This window comes from Mirounga leonina, unplaced genomic scaffold (genome assembly GCF_011800145.1).
Source record: "Mirounga leonina isolate KUSES-001 unplaced genomic scaffold, KU_Mleo_1.0 Mir_53, whole genome shotgun sequence".
Taxonomy (NCBI): domain Eukaryota; kingdom Metazoa; phylum Chordata; class Mammalia; order Carnivora; family Phocidae; genus Mirounga; species Mirounga leonina.
The window spans coordinates 75,740,888-75,764,576 of record NW_023270807.1 but is presented as its reverse complement, the minus strand read 5'-3'; the positions used below and the strand labels follow the sequence as shown (position 1 = coordinate 75,764,576).

The following is a 23,689-nucleotide window of genomic DNA, read 5'->3' as shown; positions in this document are numbered from 1 at the left end:
TTCTCTATGGAGGAAAAAATAACAATTTTGGTATAAATCCTAAGTAACAAGGAGACATGATTCAATATTTAAAATAGAATGAATGATATAAAATTTTAAATTGTAAAGAATTAGTATATTCTTTTTTATGGTCTATTTTTGAGCCTCCCAGTGTTTAATGTCATACAATTAAATAGTTTTTCAGGCTTTCCCTTTATTATCCACATTTGGATTAATGAGGATAATCCAAATCAGTATTTACATTTGGATACTGATCTAGTTCTTTGTTTTCTAGTTCTGAATTTTCCTATATGCAGATCCAATGTCTTAGTAATAAGAAATAAAATGTTTAGTGGAAACTCAATTGAAGGTCATTTTGTCTTGTTCCATTATAGCAGAACCACAAAATACCACACTTGGTGAGATTTGACTTTCCATATAATTTTCTACCCAATGATATAATTTCTTTATAATTTCCCTCTTTTCTGAGCCAGTTTCCTTATTAGCAAAATATCTATTTGGCAGTAATATATTTGTTCTTGTAAAAATGTGGGAAAAAAATCTCTACCCACATTTTAATTATCAGCGGATTTAGTACATAATGTATTAACAAATGGCTGATGAGTTTGCAGTTTTGGTTTTGTTTGACTCACCTACTTTTTGTCCAACTAAGAGATCTTAGCAGGTGTGGGGAAATGTACTAGGTGTTGAAGGACATGCAGATAGAGAAAGGAAAAAATATCAAAAGCAAGGACAATAGGTGATAATCACTTAAATTCTTCATGGTGGTGATTTACCACATCCTGAAAGCTGGGCCCTTCAATTTTTTTCCTTTCTTTGTGGAAATTGTGAGGAGAGAAAGAATATAATATACCAAAAATATGTCAAAAATGAGATGAAAACAGAAAGTAATGAAACAAACTAATTTCATTCTCTATATGAAACGATAAAGGAAGAGGGGTCTTCTCATTTTGTCCAAAAGTCATCTTCTGTTATTTCCTTTTGGGTGTTTTTTTCAAGGAAATATATATATATATATATATATATTTTTTTTGCTCTGGATTTCTTTGTAGCTATGAGTATTATAGTCAAAATTTTTGATACTTACTAAGAATTATCAATGGCAACAAGATTTGAGTAGCAAAAATTATAGGCAGTAAACAATGAACTGATATGAGAAAAGTTATGAAAAATGGTTCACACATATGTAAATTATTGCATCTTCATCTATTATTAATAATAATGTTAAATACATTTTATCATTTACTTGAGTGTTAGGATTTTTTTTCATGTTAAGGCTTTATAATTAAAGTAATTTCTAAGGTCTTCAGTCTTTCTTTCATTTTACTAAATATTAAAATTACACTTTTTTGGATGCAACTTTATTTACTACTTAGCTGATGCAATGCTTAAACCTGAATTTTATTCACCAAGGTACAAGTGAGGATAAAAAAATTTTTCCTCATGTTTAACTGGTTTTTGTACTGTCTTGAAATATGCATGCTACATTTCTGGCATTTAATAGTTGCTACATAGCTTGATAACTATTTTTTACAGAAATCTGACTTATTTCTTCTCAAAGAAGATTGTGTTTTTGAAATACTATGAACATTTGAAACCTTGAGATAAGATTACACATGAATAGAAATAATAGTAAAATACAGAGAATTTTATTATTTTATTTTATTACAGACACAGTAATACAGAAAAAATTACATTAAAAAAAGAAAAAATACATTTAGTTTTGGATTATGTCCTATGCTTAGAGTTGAACAGCATCATAATTGATATTCTATGAACTAAAGTAATTCCAACAAAATAATGGGTGAGACACAGAAGATTGTCTCAAGATGTATTAGAAAGCAACTTAATTTTTAATTCAGTATCTTATTATCTATAATTTTATGGGGAATGCTCAAATGGTTGCTTTTTTTTTTAATTTTTTATTTATTTATTTGACAGAGAGAGAGATAGCAAGAGCAGGAACACAAGCAGGGGGAGTGGGAGAGGGAGAAGCAGACTTCCTGCCGAGCAAGGAGCCCGATGTGGGACTCGATCCCAGAACCCTGGGATCATGACCTGAGCCGAAGGCAGACGCTTAACGACTGAGCCACCCAGGCGCCCCTCAAATTGGTTGCTTTTATCACCTTAATTAATATAAAACATTGGCTATTTGCTTTATCATCTCATCTCATATCGTATTGTGTTTCTCTGGGACTGGAAAAATAAATGAATAGGTGAGATATTATAATTTTTAAAACATGTAGTTTAGCAACTGAACAGCTGGCTAAATGTAGACAAGTAAATACAGTTGAGGATAATGGCTCAATAAGAACCATTACAAAGAAGAGAGGTGATTACCTAGCAGGAAAAACTTAGAATATATAGCACAGAGACCTGGATTTACCCATGGATTTACAACTAATATCTTTTTTTCTTTTTCTTTTTTTTTTAAACAAGCTGTGGCCAGTTTTATTAAAGAAGAATTTTATGTGATTTACTTTTCACCAGTCTGTTCTGGCATGCTTCGAATGATATCAGAATCACCTGGATCAACGATAGCCAGTGTGCGTACTCTGTAGTATTTCCCACATGCTGTGCCCAATTCAATATTATTGCCACTGTAGTGATGGACACCAGTTTTGGCCAACATGGCATAGTATTCTATCTCAGATTTCCTCAAGGCTGGGCAGTTGTTGGTGAGGATGACCAGTTTCGCTTTGTCATGTCTGATCATTTTCAGAGTCTGCTTGTACCCCAGCACGTACTTGCCACTTTTCATAACAAGCTGGAGCCTGGAGTTGATGGACTCCAGCGACTTTTTTGTCTTCTTTGCGGCCACCATCTTCCTGCCTTAGATGCGGGATGGCCCCAACCAAAACCAGCCGCCAAAATGGCCAAGAGAGAGAAAGGTAATATCTTTTTTTTCAATTAGCCTCTCCGAGTCTTAGTATTCCTATCTACAAAATGTGGCTTAGAATTTCTGTTACTTCAAGTGTTTTTAAAAGGAGGTAGTACGTAAGCTACAGTGCAACAGCCATAATAACAAGATAACCTTTTCCATAGATAGCTTACTGGATTGTTGAATGAATCAAGTTTAACAGTATAGAGCTTTATAAACTGTAGAGCAATAAACAAATACTATTTTTAACAACAAAAAAAGGTAACTGATGAGTGCTGAGAGAGCACACAGACTGTAGGTTTGGACTGTAATCTCTGGTAAAGAGAATCATGACTCTAAAGCTTGTTGAAGTACTATGAAGAGGGTATGTGAGAGAATGAGGGACCTGTTCAGATAAGACAGGGTTGGGTATAATGGGATACCATTTTGTAGGGTTAGTCCTTGATTTATACCAGCATAATCATGTACCTTAAATATTGCAGATTGCTTGCATAAACATGATTTAATTTAATTTGCTCAGTCTTTGCAAGGTGGGTATGTTATAACCCAAATGACAGGTGAAGAGACTGAGAAACCCAGTGGTTAAATGCCTTAACCAAGGCTACAAAGCTAAGAAATGTCAAGGCTAGCATCAGATCCTTAGATTTTATCTTCTAAGGTAGTGTGGTTTTTGCCATATTGTCAGTAATGGTTTAGATATTGGATGATAAAGTAATGAATATGGAAAAAAATTTAAAATGCCTGGACCAAATATCTCTTTTTCGAATACATCATTTTCTGCCAAGAGAGCAGTGAAGCCAGGAAACTCCTCCCACAGTGGGAATTAGAGGAAGAAGCCACTTGAATCACATCTCAAACATTCAGCCCAATGAAAGCAACCTTCAAGAGCTGACAAGTAACCACAGTTTTGAGAGTTCATGCAAGTAAGCCAATATATCATGGTATTTATTAAATGTCCCATTAAAACGACATTGAGATCTAGCCCTTTGCCTAAATGATTCCAGAGTTGCCAAATTTAAAAAATGATAAAGAGGGTAACAAATAACCAAATACCCAGAACATCTAGGAAGAACAGGAAAAGGAGTGGACCATTCTTTCCCTGAAAAAACTGTGCTATATTTACATTGTTAAATCCTTTTAGGGAAATATTATGAAGAAAATTTTTAGATAATGACAGATTTCAAGTTTTCTATTTTAGGAAATATTTAATGCCATAAAATCATGGTTTAACAGAATAATTTGGATACCTTTGGGCAGTGTTGTATGTGCTTTGACCTGCATATTAAAATACTTGTATTCAAGGGGTGCCTGAGTGGCTTAGTTGGGTAAGCGTCTGACTCTTGGTTTCAGCTCAGGTCTTGATCTCAGGGTTGTGAGAGCGAGCCCTGAATTGGGCTCTGCACTGAATATGGAGTCTGTTTAAGATTCTCTCTCTCCCTCTCCCTCTGCCCCTACCCTCTGCTTGAGATCTCACTCTCTCAAAAATAAATAAGATAAAATAAAACACTTGTATTTGAAAGGTTTAGATTTATTTTATACTTTTTTATTTTTTCCCTTTTCATGTTTTTTTTATCTGTAGATGTTACTGAATATTGATTTGCCATGTTTTAGTAAATATTAAGTACATTAGTTTGTCACATTGAAAATTTATATTAGATGTTTATATAAAATAATAAATCACTTATCTAGTGTAGAAAATAATTTCAGTTAAATACGTTTGTGAAATAAATGATGGTGGCTAGAAGATGATTTATGTCTGTAGGCTCTGCTTCTTATGCTAGCATTTGGCAGACAGTATAATCTCAAAAATGTTATTTGAATGATTAACAAATAGATGAGGATTATCTCTGAATCATAGTTTTCTCATATAGAAGGAAGGTAAAAATACCTATGATAGTGCTGTTTTTAATGAGGAAATTTATACATAATTCTTATAGTAGTGCCTGGAATACAACAGCTGCTTAAAAATGGTAGGGGTTATATGAACATCAATTTCTTCTCACACTTCCTGATTTTTTTTTCCTTTTTGATTCATTTTAGATGGAAATCTTTCTAGACGGCTATTCACACTTTTCTTAAATTGAAAGTATCTAAAGTAATTTTTGTGTAGAAGACTAAAGCATATGATAATAACATTTATTGAGTTTTACCATGTTATAAGACTCATAGTCATTATTATTCTATTCTTAAATATGGGGAAACAAAAGCTCAAATAGGAAAAAACAGCATCTGCAAAGCCATGTGGTCATTAAATGGAGGAGCTGGGGTTTGAACCTAAGCATTTGGACCACCTAATTCCCATACTTAGTCCTAATGCCATAATGCCATGGTTATGTATTTCAAGTCTCATATTGCTTGTTTGTCATATGCTGAATATTCTAAATATATGCATACTGTTGTGCATTTACAAGTTCAGGCTATTGTTTTTGTTTTTGTTTTTTTGTTTTTTTTAAAGATTTTATTTATTTATTTGACAGAGAGATAGACAGAAGAGCACAAGCAGATGGAGTGGCAGAGGGAGAGGGAGAAGCAGGCTCTGCACTGAGCAGGGAACCCGATGCGGGACTCGATCCCAGGACCCTGAGATCATGACCTGAGCCAAAGGCAGACGCTTAACCATCTGAGCCACCCAGGTGCCCCAGGCTATTGTTCTTGATAATTTTTTGGTTTTATGATTTTATTGATTGGCTCCTTAAGTCATTTTTCCCTTCATAGTTCAGGAGAGTTCTTTCATTTCACTGCACTTATATTCTGTAGGTTGAGAAATCATATAACCACATTTTTAAGAATTTTGGCAAAACAAAGGTAAATATGCCTGAGAAATGTTTCTCTCACTAAAAGTTGTAATATTTAGGTTCTGAGCTTCTGAGACAAACTTATTAATCCAACAAATACTAAGTGTTTGGCATTAGGTGGCATATAAAAATGGGAGACCTTACTTCATAGACCTTATCATCAAGTCATACAACATAAATATTATAAGCAGATAAAAAGCTACAAAATGGGTTGTGTGTTTAAATCAGGGAATACTCATTTTTGAGTGGAAGAGGAGATAATATAAAATTTATGAGCACATTTGGAACAGAGTCAATATCAGTAAATATTCTTTAAGTTGAATTGAATAGAGGAGCTAGCATTTTTTCCCCAAGATCTTAAAGGTCTTAATGAATATAAAGAGCAGATAATAAAGGGTAGAAAATACATAGACAAAAATTAAACATTAGGAAACCTTATGTTCTGAATGTCTTCTGAATAAGTATGTTTTAACTCAATTCCTGAGTTGGGAATAGAGAGGTAAAATGAGTTGTTTCTGTCTGTACCCCCACCTTACCCAACACCTGCCCCATTTCATGCTCTCCTGAAATTGACTAGTAGCTATATCTGTAGTATTTATTAGTGTGGCAGATTGTATTTTCCAAAGATGGCTGCAACATTATTTCCCATCACATACGCTCTTTAGCAAGGCAACAGTGGAACACATTTCTGGGCAGCAGAAGGCTGATGGACATGAAGGGATGACTAAACAGAACAAAAAAAAACTATGGTCCAGAGCACTCTATGTCAGGGCTGCAAGGGAGGAAGAAGCTAATCTTCTAGTGAAAAACTTGGGGTTGAGGAGTGGAGTTGAAATCAGAGCCATTGAGGATATTTTCTTGGAGCTGTTCTTCTGGTCCTGGCCCTTCCACCTGCCCGTGCCTATGTGCTAATGACAGTAAGTTGGGATTTACCCACATGCTAAAAAACACAGCAAAGGGCTTTCTCTAGAGCAATTGAACAGATTTTCTGAGGAACCACTGAGTTTGCCTGACGTAGATTTTGGTGTCTAGATTAAAACCCTGTTTATGTTGATATCTGGGAACCCAACCCTCCAGGCAGACTTCTCATCTGGACTCTCCAATTTGAAATGTCCCCTTTGACAGGCTCTGCCTAGTGACTGAGAGCTCTTTCTTCCTCCCCTTTAAAAATAGATGTATAAATTTAGCAGCAAAGGAAGCCATTCAGCTACTTTGAATCATCAGTCTATTCACTCATTATTTAAAATAAAGAGACATGTAGAGATCATTAGGCATGTGAGTAAAACCAGCAGCATGTAAGAGAAAGACCATAATTAACAAAACAAGACCCAGAGCAAGCAGAGATAATTTGGGGAACAGAAGAGAATATTAAAATTTATAATTTTTATTTTTAGAGAAATTCAGAAGTTATATTTATATAACTAGGAGAAAAATAATAAAGAATGATTAGAGAAAACAGAAGGAGCTTCTGGAAATTTAAAAAACAGAAAGATTGCCAAAATATGGTTTAATGAAGAGCTAGAAGACAAAATTGGTAAAGTCTTCCAATATATATGAAGAAAACAAAGAGGAAATTAAAAAAAAAAAAAAAATAAGAGAAATAGAGGATTACTCCAAAAGGTCCAGTGTCTGAACATCTTACTAGATAGGCGTCCCAGAAGAGAATAAAAAACGTGAAAGGGAGAAAATGATCCAAAAATAATATAATGAAATTTCCCAGAGCTGAACAAACAAAATGTCTTCTGATTGGAAATTCTAACCCTAGCCTGGCCAGGATACATGAAAATTACATCATCATGAACTTTCCACACAGAAAGAATAAATACAAAATTCCAAAATTTACCAGATAGATAATGAGGAGAAAGAATGGAAGGAGAAAATAGAGGCCAAACAAGGAGAATGAGGAACTCTGCTTTGAGTCAGTGGGGGTGGTGGAGGGATGCTTCTAAAGTCCTGAGGAGAAAAGATTTTGAGTTTATGATTCTATACTCAGCCAAAATTGTCAACTCAGTGTGAGAGCTAAATAGAAATATTTTCAGACATATAAAGATTGAGAAGGCTTACTATTTATGCACTTCTTCTTGAGAAATTTTTTAGGATGTTATTCTAGTAAGTTGTGGGAGAAAACCATGAAAGTGGAAGATCTAAGTTCCAAGAGAATTGAACTCAGGAACCAGGGAAAGGGAAGTGTTTGCATGTAAGCTGGGCAGCCAATCTAGAGCACAACTAGTTCAGGTTGGAGAACGGGACTGGTGGGCTCAGGGACAGTCTGTCTCCAGAAAAAAATAAAATAAAAAGAATTTCCATGCTGTGTATTACCAGATTTTAAAATAATGGAAAACTCTAGAATATTGTGAATACAGATTATTTTTTCATGAAGAGGTGAAAGAGGGAAAAGAGCTGAAATTCTGGGAGAAGAAAAATTGTATGAGTCTGTCATGGTTAAAATACAAAGTAAACTAGAATATGACAGAGTATTAGAAAAGAAAGTACACTTGATTTTGATGCTAGCAACATTCCTCTTTGAATGGCACAGGGGTTACGGTACTGGACCTGTGAAGAAGTAGTATAATTCCTAGTATGCTATTTGGTTTTGAAATTTAAATGACTTTATAGACAGCAAAAAAGCAACACATGTGAGTGTTCAACAGTTAGAATAAACTAATAGACAAACATATGGACCATTTTTCACTCATCTTTACACCACCCATGTGTAAATGACACATGACATGTTACATGACAGAAGTCCAATATATATTTATCAAACTGACTCTTAGCAGTGTCATTATTTCCAAAATGAAAAAAATCAAATTTATCAAAAAAGGCATTTTGTTTAAACAAGTTTTTATATAGAGAAAATCTTAAAGTGATCTTAAAACATAAATAACACCACTCCAAATGTAAACCATTTCAGTGATTTCTGGTTACACTTAGAATAAGTTCTAAAACTTCTACATAAGACCCAATATGACTGGCCTTTTTTTCAACTCTTAATTATAGGGTTTCACACCCCATTCTTAGCATTTCTGCTACCTGAAGGAGATTCCTTACCATTATCATTCGTCCCCACCACCCTTCAACATTATTCTCTATTTCAGCTCAATGTTTGTTGCATCATTCATTCTACTCATTTCAGTTGCCACAATTTTGCCTTTTTTAAGCTGGTGTTTGGTTTACAATTACTGCTAGAATATAAATTCAAGAGGCAAGAATGATCTCTGTCTTGTTCATTGATGTGTTCTTGCTCTTTGTTTATTCTGGCTCTCACATACTTGTTGATTTGCTGAATAAATGGACTAGTCTCTCCAGGTCCCTGTGTGACTTGGGAAGGTAGAATGACATATTTGGATAAAAGAACTGAATGGAATTCTCTGTTATTGATCATTTAGTCTTTCTAGCAGGTTAGGAACCCAAGACAGATGATCACATTTGAGGCTGAAGGCTAAACATAATACAGGTTTCAGTACATATGGAACTACATTCTCAGTGACATCTTGATGAGTATCTTAACCATGTCTAAAATAACAACTTTGCTGAAGATCATAGAATTTGAAGGGACCTTGCTGTCTTTTGAAAAACTTTTCCAAATTTGGGCTGTCTTGTATGCATAGGTGTAATACTTCAGCTTGGACAAGCTTGGGCCCATGAAGAAGTGTCTTGGTTATGACAGCACTGAATAAGCAAGGTTTTTCATACTTAAAAAGCCAAAACAGGTTATTAAGAATGATTTATAAAGTTACTATGGAAAGGTGTGTGGGATTCTTATAGTTGAATTATAGCTGGACTCATTTTAATGAATATGAAAATCATCAGGATGCTACTCTGACAGTATATTTCTCCTTTTATTATACCCAAAATTACTGAGAAAAAGAGTTTTAAAGAGGATAACAACAATGATCTCATCAAATATGATACCAAAATGAATAATTAATAAAACAATAAACACTATCATTGAGTGTGTAAGAGACTCCAGGAACTGTGCTGAGCCATCGACATACATGACTTCATTTAATTTTTCTAAAGAACCATTGATCTCATCCCCATTGTACAGATGATACCCACGTTCAGGTACATTAAATAACTTAACCAAAGTTACCAATTTGGTAAGTGACAGAGCCAGGCTTCAAGATTATGATGTTATAAAGGTAAAAATCACAAGACAATGGAAAATCAAGGCAATTCAAATGACGAAAGAGATAATCTTTTCTAAAATATTTATTCTGTGTAGTCAAAATAATCTGAATTCACAAAGATTACAGTTTTTTTTTTAAATTTTATTATGTTATGTTAGTCACCATACAATACATCATTCATTTTTGATGTGGTGATCCACGATCCATTGTTTTCGTATAACACCCAGTGCTCCATGCAGTACGTGCCCTCCTTAATACCCGTCACCGGGCTAACCAATCCCCCCTCCCCCCTCCCCTCTAAAACCCTGTTTGTTTCTCAGAGTCCATAGTCTCTCATGGTTCATCTCTCCTTCCAATTCCCCCCCTCCATTTTTCCCTTCCTTACAGTGTTTTTCATGGTTCCAAGAGTAAATTAGCAAATTGTATGCTAAAGGCATTAAAAAATGAAGTGACATAGAATTCAACAGATTTGATAATGAATTTTATGAGAAGATAAATTTTAATAAATCCTTTTCCCTAATAGAACAATGATTTTTTTAAAAAAATCACCAAACATGTAAAAAATGCCTTTGCTGAACAGGAGTGCCATTATTAGAATAGGACTTCATGACATTAAATGCCTTGGTAAAACCTATAAAAAGGTAACATTTGTATATGATATACTAAAAATTCAAAGACTAATTAAAGCAACCAAATTTTTAGTAATCAAATACTATTTTTAATTCTTACCCCATAGTAAAAGCAAAAGAGTGTTCTAAGTTTCATTGTTACTTTTACAATTCAGTATAATTTGGATCATTCTGCAATGAGTAAAGTCAGTTTCCCAAGACTCCAGTAATTTCTGGCTGTATAGTATACACATGGAAATAACCTAAAATTTTTAGCTATCTTGTACCATATTCCCCAGTGATGCTTCTAGGTGTCTAAAGAGATTATTTAGTTTAACTGATCTTTTAACAACTAGCTATTTCAATTTTTCAATAAATAAAAGACTCACAAGTCTTTGAGGTTATAAAATCTAGCTTCATGATAATATACTACCTATGGGAAAGAGTTGAGGGGCACATAAATATATTTTTTACCAAAAATTTCGTAAGAAAGATATACCTCCACCCCACACACACCCCTGTCTCAACCATCAATCACACAACCTGGAAGTCAGACATTATCCTTCTTTATCACTCTCAAAGTCAAAACTTTCTCAAGTCATATCACTATGATTTGAAATAATGTCAGCCATGCCTGCATAGGGTTTTCTGAAATAAAAAAATATATATTTCTTAAAAATATTTGCACTGAAAAATGTAATGAGTTATTACTATTTACATTTCTGCAGTGAAATTAGTTTAGCAAATAACTTTCCTCTATCACTGCTAAGAGCTCAGCTTTGATGGGGTCAACTTTTCCTTTGGTATTTAGTTAAGTGTCATATTTGAGATAGAATTTAGATGCATTGGGATGCTTAGTATATAGAAGCAAAGACTAAGATGGGAAATGATAGTTAATTGTAAATAATATTCTGAAGGAGGAAGAGCTGATTTGTTATATGCTGCTCAAGGCTACAGAATTAGTGCTATCAGATTAATGTTAAAGAGAAAAGAAGGTTTGGGCTCAATATAAGAAGAGATGTATTCTGTTAATCAGAGTTGACCAGCAGTGGATTGTAATGCATTACAGAAGGCAAGTTTTATCATATGTGTTCAAGAAGAGGCTAGTTGGTAATTTCTCAGAAGTGTTCTGGGAGGAATTTCTTAACTGGAGAGATTTGGTTGTATCAAATGACTGTTAATAATCCTACTGTTGTCCCAGAAAGGACCAGAACATGGTGCAAGTAAGATTTGAACAGTGTGGGCGCAGAATCGTCTTCCAGCCAAGGGGAGAGACCTCACTTATTTTCCAGGGGAATTGTTGCTGATAGGGAGCAATTTGATGATCAGATTTATATAGATAACAAGAAAAATTAAAACCTGACTTTCAATGCATTCCATTTATTTATTCACTCATTCACCACTTCATCAATATAACAGTATTTTTGGAGTGCCCATTATGTGAAAACACTGTGATGACAGCAAGCTTGGAAGGAGTCCAGATATAGCTTGTGTACTCATGGTATCTAGAAGGAGGCCACAGTGATAAGTCAATAGAAAGGAGAACAATAATGTGTTGAGGTAGGTGGATGAGAAGTGCGGGTGATTTGGGAGGGATTTGATAAGAAAGAAATGTTACAAAAACATTAGCCAATTTATTCTTTCCTCTCTCCCTTCCTCCTTCTTTCTCTTTTTTTCCTTTTCCGTCTCCCCTTCTCTCTCTATTTTGATCTATGTCCAGTTGGGAAAATAATAGTTCTCATCAGTCTTTTCTCATACACCAGCTGTCATGAACTATCTATTTTCCATAAACCCCAACTGAGGGTAGGTTCGCTGTTCATTTATAACACCTCTTTTCCTTCTTATTAAAGACATTTGTAGTAATATATCCTCAAGATAGGATTTGGGTAAAGTTCATTGCTCTCTTACTAAAAAAAAAACCCCACCAGAGTAGTGCTTTACATAGAATACTCAATATTTATTGAATATATTAATTAAAGAATAAAGGATACCAAATATTTTGCATATTTGTTATGTATTATTTTGTGCTTTAATGTATAGTGTCTCATCTAATGTCCTAAATAACCCTGTGAATTATTATTCTTTATATTTAATCTTTGTATAATTTAATTTTACTGTTTAAAATAGAATTTTGGGGGTGCCTGGGTGGCTCAATTGGATAAGTGTCTGCCTTTGGCTCAGGTCATGATCCCAGAGTCCTGGGATTGAGCCCTACATTGGGCTCCCTGCTCTGTGGGGAGTCTGCTTCTTCCTCTGCCCCTCACCCCGCTCGTGCTCTCTCTCTCTCACTCTCTCAAATAAATGAGTAAAAATCTTAAAAAAAAAAAGAAATGCAGAATCCCAGGCTTAGCCCAGACCCACTGAGTCAGAATCTGCATTAAAACATAAAATAAGGGGCGCGTGGGTGGCTCAGTTGGTTAAGCAACTGCCTTCGGCTCAGGTCATGATCCTGGAGTCCCGGGATCGAGTCCCGCATCGGGCTCCCTGCTCGGCAGGGAGTCTGCTTCTCCCTCTGATCCTCCCCCTCTCATGCTCTTTGTCTCCCATTCTCTCTCTCAGATAAATAAATAAAAAATCTTTAAAAAAATAAAAAATAAAAAATAAATAAATAAAATAAAATAGAATTTGACCAAAATAAAGTAAATGTGTGCAGTCATGAATTGGGAATAATTCAGTTCGAGGCTTAAATCTGGTCTCAAAGGACTTTGTAGCAGGTCAGGAAGTATTAAATATATTTTATAATGTAGCAAAGTGGGGCTTAGGCAGAATTGTACCCCATAACAAACAGCCTTGACTGTTTGGAATCTAATTCTTTTAACTGCAAAATCACTTATTTTTCCATAACAAACTGTCTTAATGCCTATCTTTTTTTGAGAGCTTTGCTAATTGGGATATCTGAAGAAGGAGACATAAAGGATAAGCATATTCTCTCTTTTCCTAAGAATCACACAGAGTATACCTCACTGGTTTCCAAGTATGAAACAGAGCAGGCAATCTTCAATTTTCAGTCAATTTTTGGTAGCTCAGACATTCTCTTGACAGAAACAAAATTTAAAAAAAATTCTTAAAAGAAAATTGAAGGTTGTACTGAGCTTTAATAAAATGATTTTTAAAAATACATATTGCTTAGCTTTTCTGGCCTTAGTTTCCTTATTTGTAAAGAGAAGACAATTGGATTATATGGTATCTAAATTCCTGCCAAGAGCAGGATTATTTCACTATTATGAAGAAAGTTCTTGTATTTTTTCCCCAGCTATTAGTAGCTTGTTTTCTACTTTCTTTTCATCACTCTGATTGTAGACAGTTTTCCAGCATGATACATTAATATGTGATGGCTGACAGAGATGGCTTCCAAAAGACCTATAAGATTATACATCTTCCTATCTAATGACACTCATTTTGTTAACTGTTGTTAGAAATTTGGGGGGAGGGAATTTTAAAACCAACTGTTCTACAGTCTGCTTCATACTGATGTGTCATTTTTAGGTGTTCATACTTATCTCTTTCTAAAGTGGACAGAAATTATATTCTCTTATTTGTATGTCTGAAACATATCACCTCACAGTGAAAGACATGTTGGTGATATCTTGCTGACAGGAAGAATGGTCTGTGTCAGCAGTAACAACCATGTTCCTCTTCCCTGACCCTACCATTTATCTTCTGGGTGCCACCTCTCATACCCTCATAGCTTCTGTGGGCTTGCTGGGGAAATTTTAAAATGACCATTGTATCAATTTTCTCATGTGGTGAGGATATCCAGACTGCTACACTTGTCAAGTACAGAAAATGGCACTTGGAATAGCGCAGAAGTCACCTCTGTTCTGACTCAGCGGTGGTCAATGACACAGACTAAAACACGTGAGAACTGCTGCTTGTCCTGGGGAGATACGCATTTTCTAAAGAAAGAAAACTATTTTGGAACTTCTGGATATGACAACCTTTCTTGTTCACACTCAGTAAACACATTAGCTGTATTCGTCTGATTGTCAATTCGCAGTGCCTTTGCCAGGAAAACTGGCATCAATGCTGTTTTTAGCATTGAAAAATCCTATGGAAGAAATGAGGAATTTAGCACATTGTAGGTATTATGATTCCTGAGTGTCTGACAGTATTCTCAGAAGCATTATAATTAACTTTTCAATCAGAAAAACTGACTTTTGCTGTTGGATTTCAAGAGGAGGTTCTTTGAAAAAACAGTAAAATAATAAAAGCTTGGATTGAATCTACTTTCTGAGGCAAATCACATCTCACATTACTGGGCACTTGGACTGAGGAGCTCATAGGGCAAATGAGGCCAAGGTCAGGAGGCTTCAGACATCATGGGCCAAGTGCCATCTTGTAAGAAATTATTCTCTCCCTCAGTTACAGTCCATGCCTCTGGCCCTGACTTGCTCTCTCACCAAGAAATAGTGTTTGTTCCCAACAGAAGGGAAGCCATAAAAGAGATTATGAATGACAGTGAAAATCCTCATAATACTGAAATAAAGCAGAGAGCTAGACTAAATATGGACTTGTAGCTTCCCCATTATATTAAGTTGAACCACCATTTTGTTAGTCAAAAAGGTAAAATGACAGCAATTTCATATGGATTAAATTTACTTTTTTTTTCTGACTATAATACAGGAAGGAGGATTTAGAGAATTCCATTAGTCAGCCAGTCGGATTCTTTTTCATGCAAACATAACTTCCTTAAGCTAAATGATCAGATCTATAATATTTTAAATACAGGGTAATCTAAAATAAAATTTTAGGAGAAACAGGATGAAAAATCTATTAAAAAATCATCTGTCTTATTTAAGCCCAGTTAATTATTGGGGCAATATCATGTGGTTATTACTAACATTTAGAGGCAGGATGGAAGGATTCAAATTGCAGCTCTGATACACATTACCTTCACCTTGAATAGGTTACTTACTCCATCTGTGATTCAGTTGCCTTACCTTTAAAACAGGAACCCATCTCATAAAAATGCTGGGAGGATTAAATGAGTTAATACACATAATATATTTTGGATGGCACTCAACCAATGTTAGCTATTATAAATATAGTTACTTATAATTACCAATACCAAATGACACTATGAAAGAAATGAATTAGATATGCAGATGTATGTTTTTTTGAGGTAGATTTTCTGTCTAGAGCAACAGAGCCCAGTACTATATTTTAGTACAGACCAGTAGTGTTGAGTAGGCTCATGTGCTTGTTGGATGATAACATTGTCAAAGATACTGAAACATTTCACATGATGAACTTTAGAAGAGCCAAGAACTCCAACAAGCTCTAAAGATAGATCATCAGCTTGCATAGAATTGATCTCTTGCTGGCTTACAGATCAAAAGTATAATGACCCTACAGTGAGCCTTTTAGAAGATAAGTAAGATTGCATGAGGACAATGTTATTGACTTTGCTGGTCATGATGTTCTAACTTCTATCAAATCTTTGGTGTCTGAAATTTTGTCACACTGATTCCTGTCACCGGGAAAAAGGGGCCTACTCTCTCATATAAGAACTCTGTGAGGCTCAAGAAATCATAACAACCAAGTTTTCATTTGAGCAGGGTGAGAGAGAAGTTCTCAATATCCCACTAGGGGATGAGATACCTGAACTAGCAGTATTCATGGTTGAATGACTGCTGAAAATACAGGGAGGCAGAAGCCAAAAGCCAAGCAGATGTAAAGTAATATCTCACTGTGGCTTTAAATTGCATTTCCCTGATGATTATTGATGTTGAACATGTTTTCATGTGTCTGTTTTTCGTCTGTATGTTTGCTTTGAAAAATGTTTATTCAGGCCCTCTGCTCATTTTTAAATGGATTATTTGTTTTATTGGTATTGAGTTGTATAAGTTCTTTATATATTTTGGATATTAACTCCTTATCAGATATATCATTTGCAAATATCTTTTTTTATTCAGTAGGTTTTCTTTTTGTTTTGTTGATGGTTTCCTTCATTGTGCAAAAGCTTTTTATTTTGGTGTAGTCCCAGTAGTTTAATTTTGCTTAAATACAGAGAACAAACTGGTGGTTACCAGAGGGGGAGGTAGGTAGGGGAATGGATGAAATAGGTGAAGGGGATTAAGAGTATACTTATCTTGATGAGCACTGAGAAATGTATGGAATTGTTGAATAGTGTATGCCTGAAGCTAATATAAGACTGTCTGTTAATTATACTTGAATAAAAACAAACAAACAAAAACAAACGCCAGGTAGAATTATCAGGGCAGTGGGCCTCTACCATTTCCTTCTTCCACTGAAAACCATGGAGGTCATGGACAAATGGCCAGGACTGCCAGAAAAATGTGTCCCTTTCATACCATATTTAGCAGTAGATTTGAAGTGAAAGGTCCCTGATAATTGTTTTACTCTGATGATGTTAGGGAGAGTGGATGGTTGTACAAATCCTCATAACCCCCCTGCTCTCTCTCACTGTCTCCAATTTGTTTGTTCTGACACTTCCACAACCCTAATTAATTATCCAGTTACTCCTAGGTAAATCAAAGTAATTGAACATTACTGGAAAAGAAATACACAACGTAGGTAACTGGTTTCACTTTAAATTCACAATATCTTTCAAAAGGACACTCAATACTGCCTTAGAGTTCTATGAAATTTCCCTTTCTTTTAGGGTTTGTAGAATCTGTTGTGATGAATCCCTTGCATCCTTGATTTTGGTAATTGATGTTCTTTCGCCTTTTTTGTTGAACAGTTGAGCTAGGGGCTTATCAATTTTGTTGACCTTTACAAAGAACTGTCTTTGGCCTTATTAAATTTCTCTGCTGTTTGTTATTATTATCTATATTATCACCTTATGTAAACCTATTTGGGGTTTACCTTGTACTTTTTTTTTTTTTTCTGACTTAAGGATTCTCAGATCATTGATTTTTAGAGGTTCTCAAACCTTTTGGTCTCAAGACTGATTTGCATTTTTTAAAAATTGTGGAAAACCCCAAAGAGCTTTTGTGAATTATATCTATAACTATTAATATTATATATCATATAAAAATTAAAATAAATGTTATATGTTAAAATGGTAATAATAAATCTATTACATGTTAACAAAGTAACATTTATGAAAAATAACTATTTTAAAATAAAAAATATTAATGAGAAGTGGCATTGCTTTAAATTTCTGCAAAACTCATATATATATATATATACATATATATATATATATATATACAGTCTAGCTTTATAGAAGATAGCTGAATTCTCATTCCTGTTTTTGTATTCCATCTATTGAAATATACTCTTTTGGTTGGAATTTATGAAGAAAATTCAGCCTCACACAAATTATATAGTTGGAAAAGGGAGGATTTATTTTAAAACCTTCTTCAAATAAATGTGGATATTCTGCTTTAATACTACCCCAAAACTCAACAAGTGGTAGTTTTTTAAAAGTTAGTTGTAGTGTAGAATCTGAAACCATGTCTATGAATTTTTCATATTCTTTCATATTAAAAGCTACTGACCTACCTTGAATTTGAATGGATCTTTAGATCTTTTGTGTGTGTGTATGTGTGTGTATGCATATATATAGTAGTAACATCATGCATTGATAATCAGACGATTCAATTCATGGAGTTATGCAAATCTTCCAAAGATTAATACATTTCATTATATAATGTAAAAAAATCCATTTATAGCAAAAAAAAAAATCCATTTATTAATATTACCACTGATTTCAGATAAGTCTTTCAACATCTGCTATTTGGAATTCATGAAATTCGCTGTGGCACATAACTGGTTTCCCAACATTCTAAATTTTGTATAAAAGCTCAAATTCTTTATTACTGGTAACACATACTGTCCCTTGTTTTCCTTAAAATGACAGCTCACTTCATTTATATTTGACAACATGCCTTCCAAACACCCAAGTTTGATTAACCATTCCCTGTCCGTCAGTCATTATTTCAAATATGAACAGTCCCCATGAAAAATGTGCCTAGGTCATCTTACAACTCAAACAACTGCCCAGGTGCTTTTCCTCTAGACTATCATTATACTTTGGTATGTAGCTGAACTGCCTTATCTGTCACACAGAACAGTGAAAAGTTGTGTATAGCAGGGTTTAGATTTAATAAAATTAATATTTCTACTGCTTTATTAATGATATTCTTAAAGGAAACTGGCATTTTTTCCCCCTTACTGCTGATTATGGTGCAGAATATAATGGCCACTACTAGAGTTTGATGCCATTGCCTTGATTTATGCTAAGACACCAGCAATTTTACCCACTACTGCTTTTGCACCATTGGTGCAAATGTCAACAAATTGAAAAAAAGACAAATAATAGCATAGGATTATTATGAAAGTAGTTTTCTTAAAGTGTCTTGGATGATCCCAGGTTTCTATGAACCATACTTTGACAGTCTCTGGCCTACAGCAATAGGAATAGGTACTTACTTGTATACACATCCAATAATGCTTTTTCTACTAAAAATTTGTTCTTTAATAAATAACATTATTTTATTTGTTGGATATTAATTTGGGGGATACAATATGAGCAAGCAACAAATACCTAGAGAGAATTTAAGAACCTTTTCTTATATAGCCTTTCTTATAAGGCTAATCTCTGTGTAAACTAACTTTTTGTCCATTGTTCTTTACATATGTGCTTTTGGACAATAGATCCCCAAAGGTAAACTTTTTATTAGCTATTTGCACTTATTATAATGACAGTCACTGCCCTACATTAAACTATTAGTGTATGCCTGCACTCTACTAAGTATTTTCATTTGACCCTCACAATAATGTTATGATGTGGGAATTATTATCTCTCTCAGATAGATGACTGCATGATAACTTCTCAGCAAAAATGTGCTGAATGCATGAACGCACTTGTCTAAGGTTCCTCTCTCCTACAATCACCTCCCCTACCACCACTCCGTAAACAGAACAAGACTCAAACCTGGTTCTCTATGAAGCCTACTCTTGCTACTTATGGAATTCTCTTAGGTTTCTCTTTAGGTATCCTGATAGAACAAATGTTCTATATTTACATCCTTAACTTAGCTAATTAGTTCTGGAATTTAATTTTTGTTTTGTTTTGTTTTGGTTTGTTTTTTTGCGTGTGGGGGGGTGTTTTTTGTTTGTTTGTTTGTTTGTTTTTTGTGGGGTTTTTTTTTGAGGTAGAGAAAGCTATCTAAGTAGTTGTCATCTGAAAAATCCATTCCTCTGTAAGGGTCCCAAACCAGTGTAGGCCAACACTGTATCCATGACATCATAACCCCAGATAGAAAGAAACTTCCTTTAGTAACTATATCAGCTCACCTTCCAGCTTACTTCTCTAATCATCCCAACTGATTATGTGGCTTAGTAAATATGTTTAATAAAAATGATTAAGGATTTTTAAAGTTGTATTTTTGTAACTACAAGTTCATTTCAAAATTTTTTATTAATCTTTCCCTTCCTTTTTTTTTCCTTCTATTAGTTTATCCATACTTAGCACTAGGCATTTTGAAACTTTCCCAGATACTGTGAACATCACTGAAGGACATTCAGAATAGATTTAGAAAACGTTTTTGTCAGAGGCCTAAACATACTTGCCAGTGTTGGGGGGAAATGTCATTAAAATTGTTTTGACTTTTGAAGTACTTAAGGGTTCATAGGGAGAATTACTCAAAACATGCAAATAAAAATAAGGTTTCATCCTAAAATACCTGAAAACCCTTTAGTAATATATTTCTTTCTCTTCTCCTTTTCCAAGTGGGGAAAACCCCCTCCCCACACTGTAATAAATACTTTATCTTTTCTTCTTTCTTCTGATCAAAGTCCAAGACAGTTACAAAAAAATACTCCCCCCCAAATAAAAGAGCACAATTCTCAAAGAAGAGAACATAAAGCTTGAGATCCTTATATCTTTCAGTAGACTGAAATTTATTTGAAACATAATATGATAATGTGACTGAAAATTCAACCTACTAAAACTAGTGATACTCCAACATTCCTGAATACCTAACTTTGGCATTTGGCTGGTGCCTAATTTCAATTAAAAAAAAAAATAAGAGTTCAATTTCCTTGATCGAGGCTTCACAAAGACTTAAGGTTTAAGTGTATTTCCTGCACATCTTTACTATGATATTTAACAAGCTAAAAATATAGTTCATTGTTGGGAAATAAACTAGGAAAAAGTCACATAAAAGTTGTTTGAAGTCTGAAAAATGTGGTACTTTTGAGCCCATCAGAGAAAACATGACATTTTTTATTGCCCCATGAAAACTTCTGGTAGCTTAAGTCTGTTTCTTGTTATTTTGACCCCATTATTTTTTAAGGCATTTTCCTTTACTCTTTTTCCCCTTCTGAAACAGATTACTGCAGACATTACCTGTCTTAAAACAGTTTGCAATCCTCATGCCATGGGGGTATTAAGGGCTGACAAGATTCTGAAATTTATGGCACAGCTTATTCCAAATATTCTTCACCAAGAAGACATTAAAATCTTTAGCACTTTGAATATAAAGAATTGTGTTTCCTTCCTTGTGATTGATCACATTCTTATTTGCCATTGAAAAGGTATATTGTTTTCACTTGTCAGCCAAAAAATATCCCTGATGTATATGAGATTTATCTTACAGTTGTCATCCTGTTAGAAAATTTAAAGCCTATAAGTAAAATCAATGTGAACATAAATCAAACCCAAGTATTTTAAACAAGTTTGCTTTTTCAGGAGTATTAGTTTTTTAAAGGACATTGGTTTAATGATGAAATAAAATAACTCTAATTTACAGATTTTCAATCTGTTTGTCAAAATCGCTCATGCTGATCCTGCACTCCCTACTGGTCACTATTTAATTTCTTTTAAGGTCGTCAGTGGGCCTTTGTGGGAGAGGCTTTATTTTTATATTTTATAATATGTTTATATTTTCTACAGGGCCTGTTTTCTCAAAAGATTTGCATGTTTGACATATATACTTCCTAGAATTTTATAACTATGTTAAGATTTTTTTCCCCTATATACTTCAATATATATGTATATATATATTTAATCAGAAGGTTAAAAATACCTGGGCAGAATTTAAAAGTTTATAACCATTTAATTGATGCTACCCTAGTCAACTTTTCTCTACTGTGTAAAAAAAGTAAACACCCTAATTCTGCATTTCACTTTGATAATTAGGCATAAGGAGTCAATGATGGCTAGTGTAGTGTGAAAGCAAGCATGTTTAAAATAAATGGAAAAAAAAGTTTAGTTAGCCTGGAGAATGTTTATCAACATTCACCAAGATATGTAATGCGACTAAACTTAAATATAACCAAAGTTATTTTAGTAGTATCTTTTTGTCTGAAGTTAAACAACCATTGGGACACAGATAGTCCCCTGATCTCTAGTTAGTGAATCAAAATCATTAAGATACAGAGCTTTCACTTGCCTTAGAAAATGCATCAAAGATTGGTTTCACTGGACAGGAAGACCTCTGGATTTTTACCAAAAATATAATATGTATTGCTATTCTAAACAAAACCTAAACTAATCCAAAATGGAAGAAACATTTTAATTTTATGTTTTAAAGTTACATGAGGACTAAGGAAATAAATGGGAAAAGACAATAGAGTTATTCACTTATTCCGACTTCTACACCTAACTTGCTATTGTCAGTAAAACTACTCAAAAAAAAAAAAAGACTTAATTGGAATCTGGGATTAAATGAATGAAATTAGTTTTGTATTAGTTAAAGATCAGACTAATCTGATATAACAAATATGCCAATAATATATTGGCTCAGACACAAGGGGAATTTATTTCATCCTCACATAATAGTTAAAAGGTAGATTGAAGAATCAGAGTAGGTAGGAGGCTCTGCTCCAATGGATCATCCAGGAACCCAGGTTTGTTTTATCTTGCTCTATCACTTTCTAAGATGTTGACCTTATCCATATGGTAGAAGCTGGCTCATGGCTAAGTGCATTCTAGACAAGAGTGTGTGGTCTAAGAGAACAAACACTTGGGGGTGAGAATGGGAATAAAGACTGGACCAATATGATATAGGAGTATTTGGATATAAAGGAGTGTATGAAGAGAAAGAGAAAGGGAAGTAAGAGATTATGATCCATTTTAGGAAAAAGTTTTAGAGCAGAACTCTAAAAATAGGGTGATATCATTAAATAATGGACAAAGAAGGCACTTTGGCACTTATCTTGAAGATTGACTCAGGATGTAATAGTATGGAAGATGAGATGTCTAGAGAGGAAGGTAGTGACATTTTTATGGTAGTTTTGTACATCATAAATCAGTAACTCAATATTAATGATGTGCAGTGGTATAAGGATGAATAGCCACTTTCTAATCACCAGGGTGCCATGTAGAATCCCACTGAGAAGGAAAGAGCAATGTGGACATGTATATACTTATATTTCTTATTGTTGAATTTCTGAGGGGCATGTTATTTGCTAGGTATCTAGAAGAAGAAAGAGCTGGGAAAGGAAGGACTCAGGCCCCCACAATTAATAAGAATGAGTGGACAATGATCTTATAAAGCAGAGATTACCAAACTTTTTTCTGTGAAGGGACAGATAGTGAATACTTTAGGATTTGTGTGCCACACAGTTTCTGTCACAACCACTGGGTTCTGCCAGTGCAGAGCAAAAGTAGCCATAGGCAAAACATAGAGAAATGAGCATAGTTGTGTTCCAATAAAACTTTATTTACAAATAAAAAGTGGAGTGCTGGATTAGACCCTCAGGCAATACTTTATTGGCCTCTGTTCTAAAGCAATAAAATGGGAGTAATTAGGTAAATTAGGCAAAGTTCTTTTGAATTGTAAGTTTGTAAAAGCTTATAAATAAGTTGCACTCTAGTAGATACAAACTATTTTGAGAGATGGAAAATAATGTAGTAATAGAATAAACAGTAATATTTACTAGGCAATGAGGAAGGTATTGATGCCCTTAGAAGGTGCAGATACTTTGGAATGAAAGATAATAAGTGTTATTTTCATTATATATAAATATTATTTCCTCTCCAAATTTTTTATTTTAAAACAGTACTGATAAACCAGCGTAAGTTGTATCCAAAAAACTACAAAATTTTGAAAGTATATTTAAAATAACTTAAAAACACATGAACAAATAAAGTTATTGAATACTTCATTCTACGAGTTTTTCTTTTTCCTTCCTTCCTTCCTTCCTTCCTTCCTTCCTTCCTTCCTTCCTTCCCTCCTTCTTTCTTTCCTTCCTCCCTCCTTCCCCCCTTCTTCCTTCCTTCCTGTCTTTCTTCTTTCTTTCTTTCTCTTTCTTTCTTTCTTTCTTTCTTTCTTTCTTTCTTTCTTTCTTTCT

The 23,689-nt window shown here is 34.1% G+C and overlaps 1 protein-coding gene and 1 pseudogene across 1 annotated transcript; one reads left to right on the top strand and one right to left on the bottom strand.

Annotated features, from left to right (window-relative positions):
* The window catches only part of LOC118001402, a 77,982-nt pseudogene that overhangs the window by 30,818 nt on the left and 23,475 nt on the right, over positions 1 to 23,689 (top strand).
* Positions 2,413 to 2,887, bottom strand: LOC118001403 (60S ribosomal protein L30-like). The gene has a single exon (XM_034991497.1). The coding sequence runs from the start codon at positions 2,822 to 2,824 to the stop codon at positions 2,477 to 2,479; it is 348 nt and encodes a 115-aa protein (XP_034847388.1). The 5' UTR covers positions 2,825 to 2,887; the 3' UTR covers positions 2,413 to 2,476.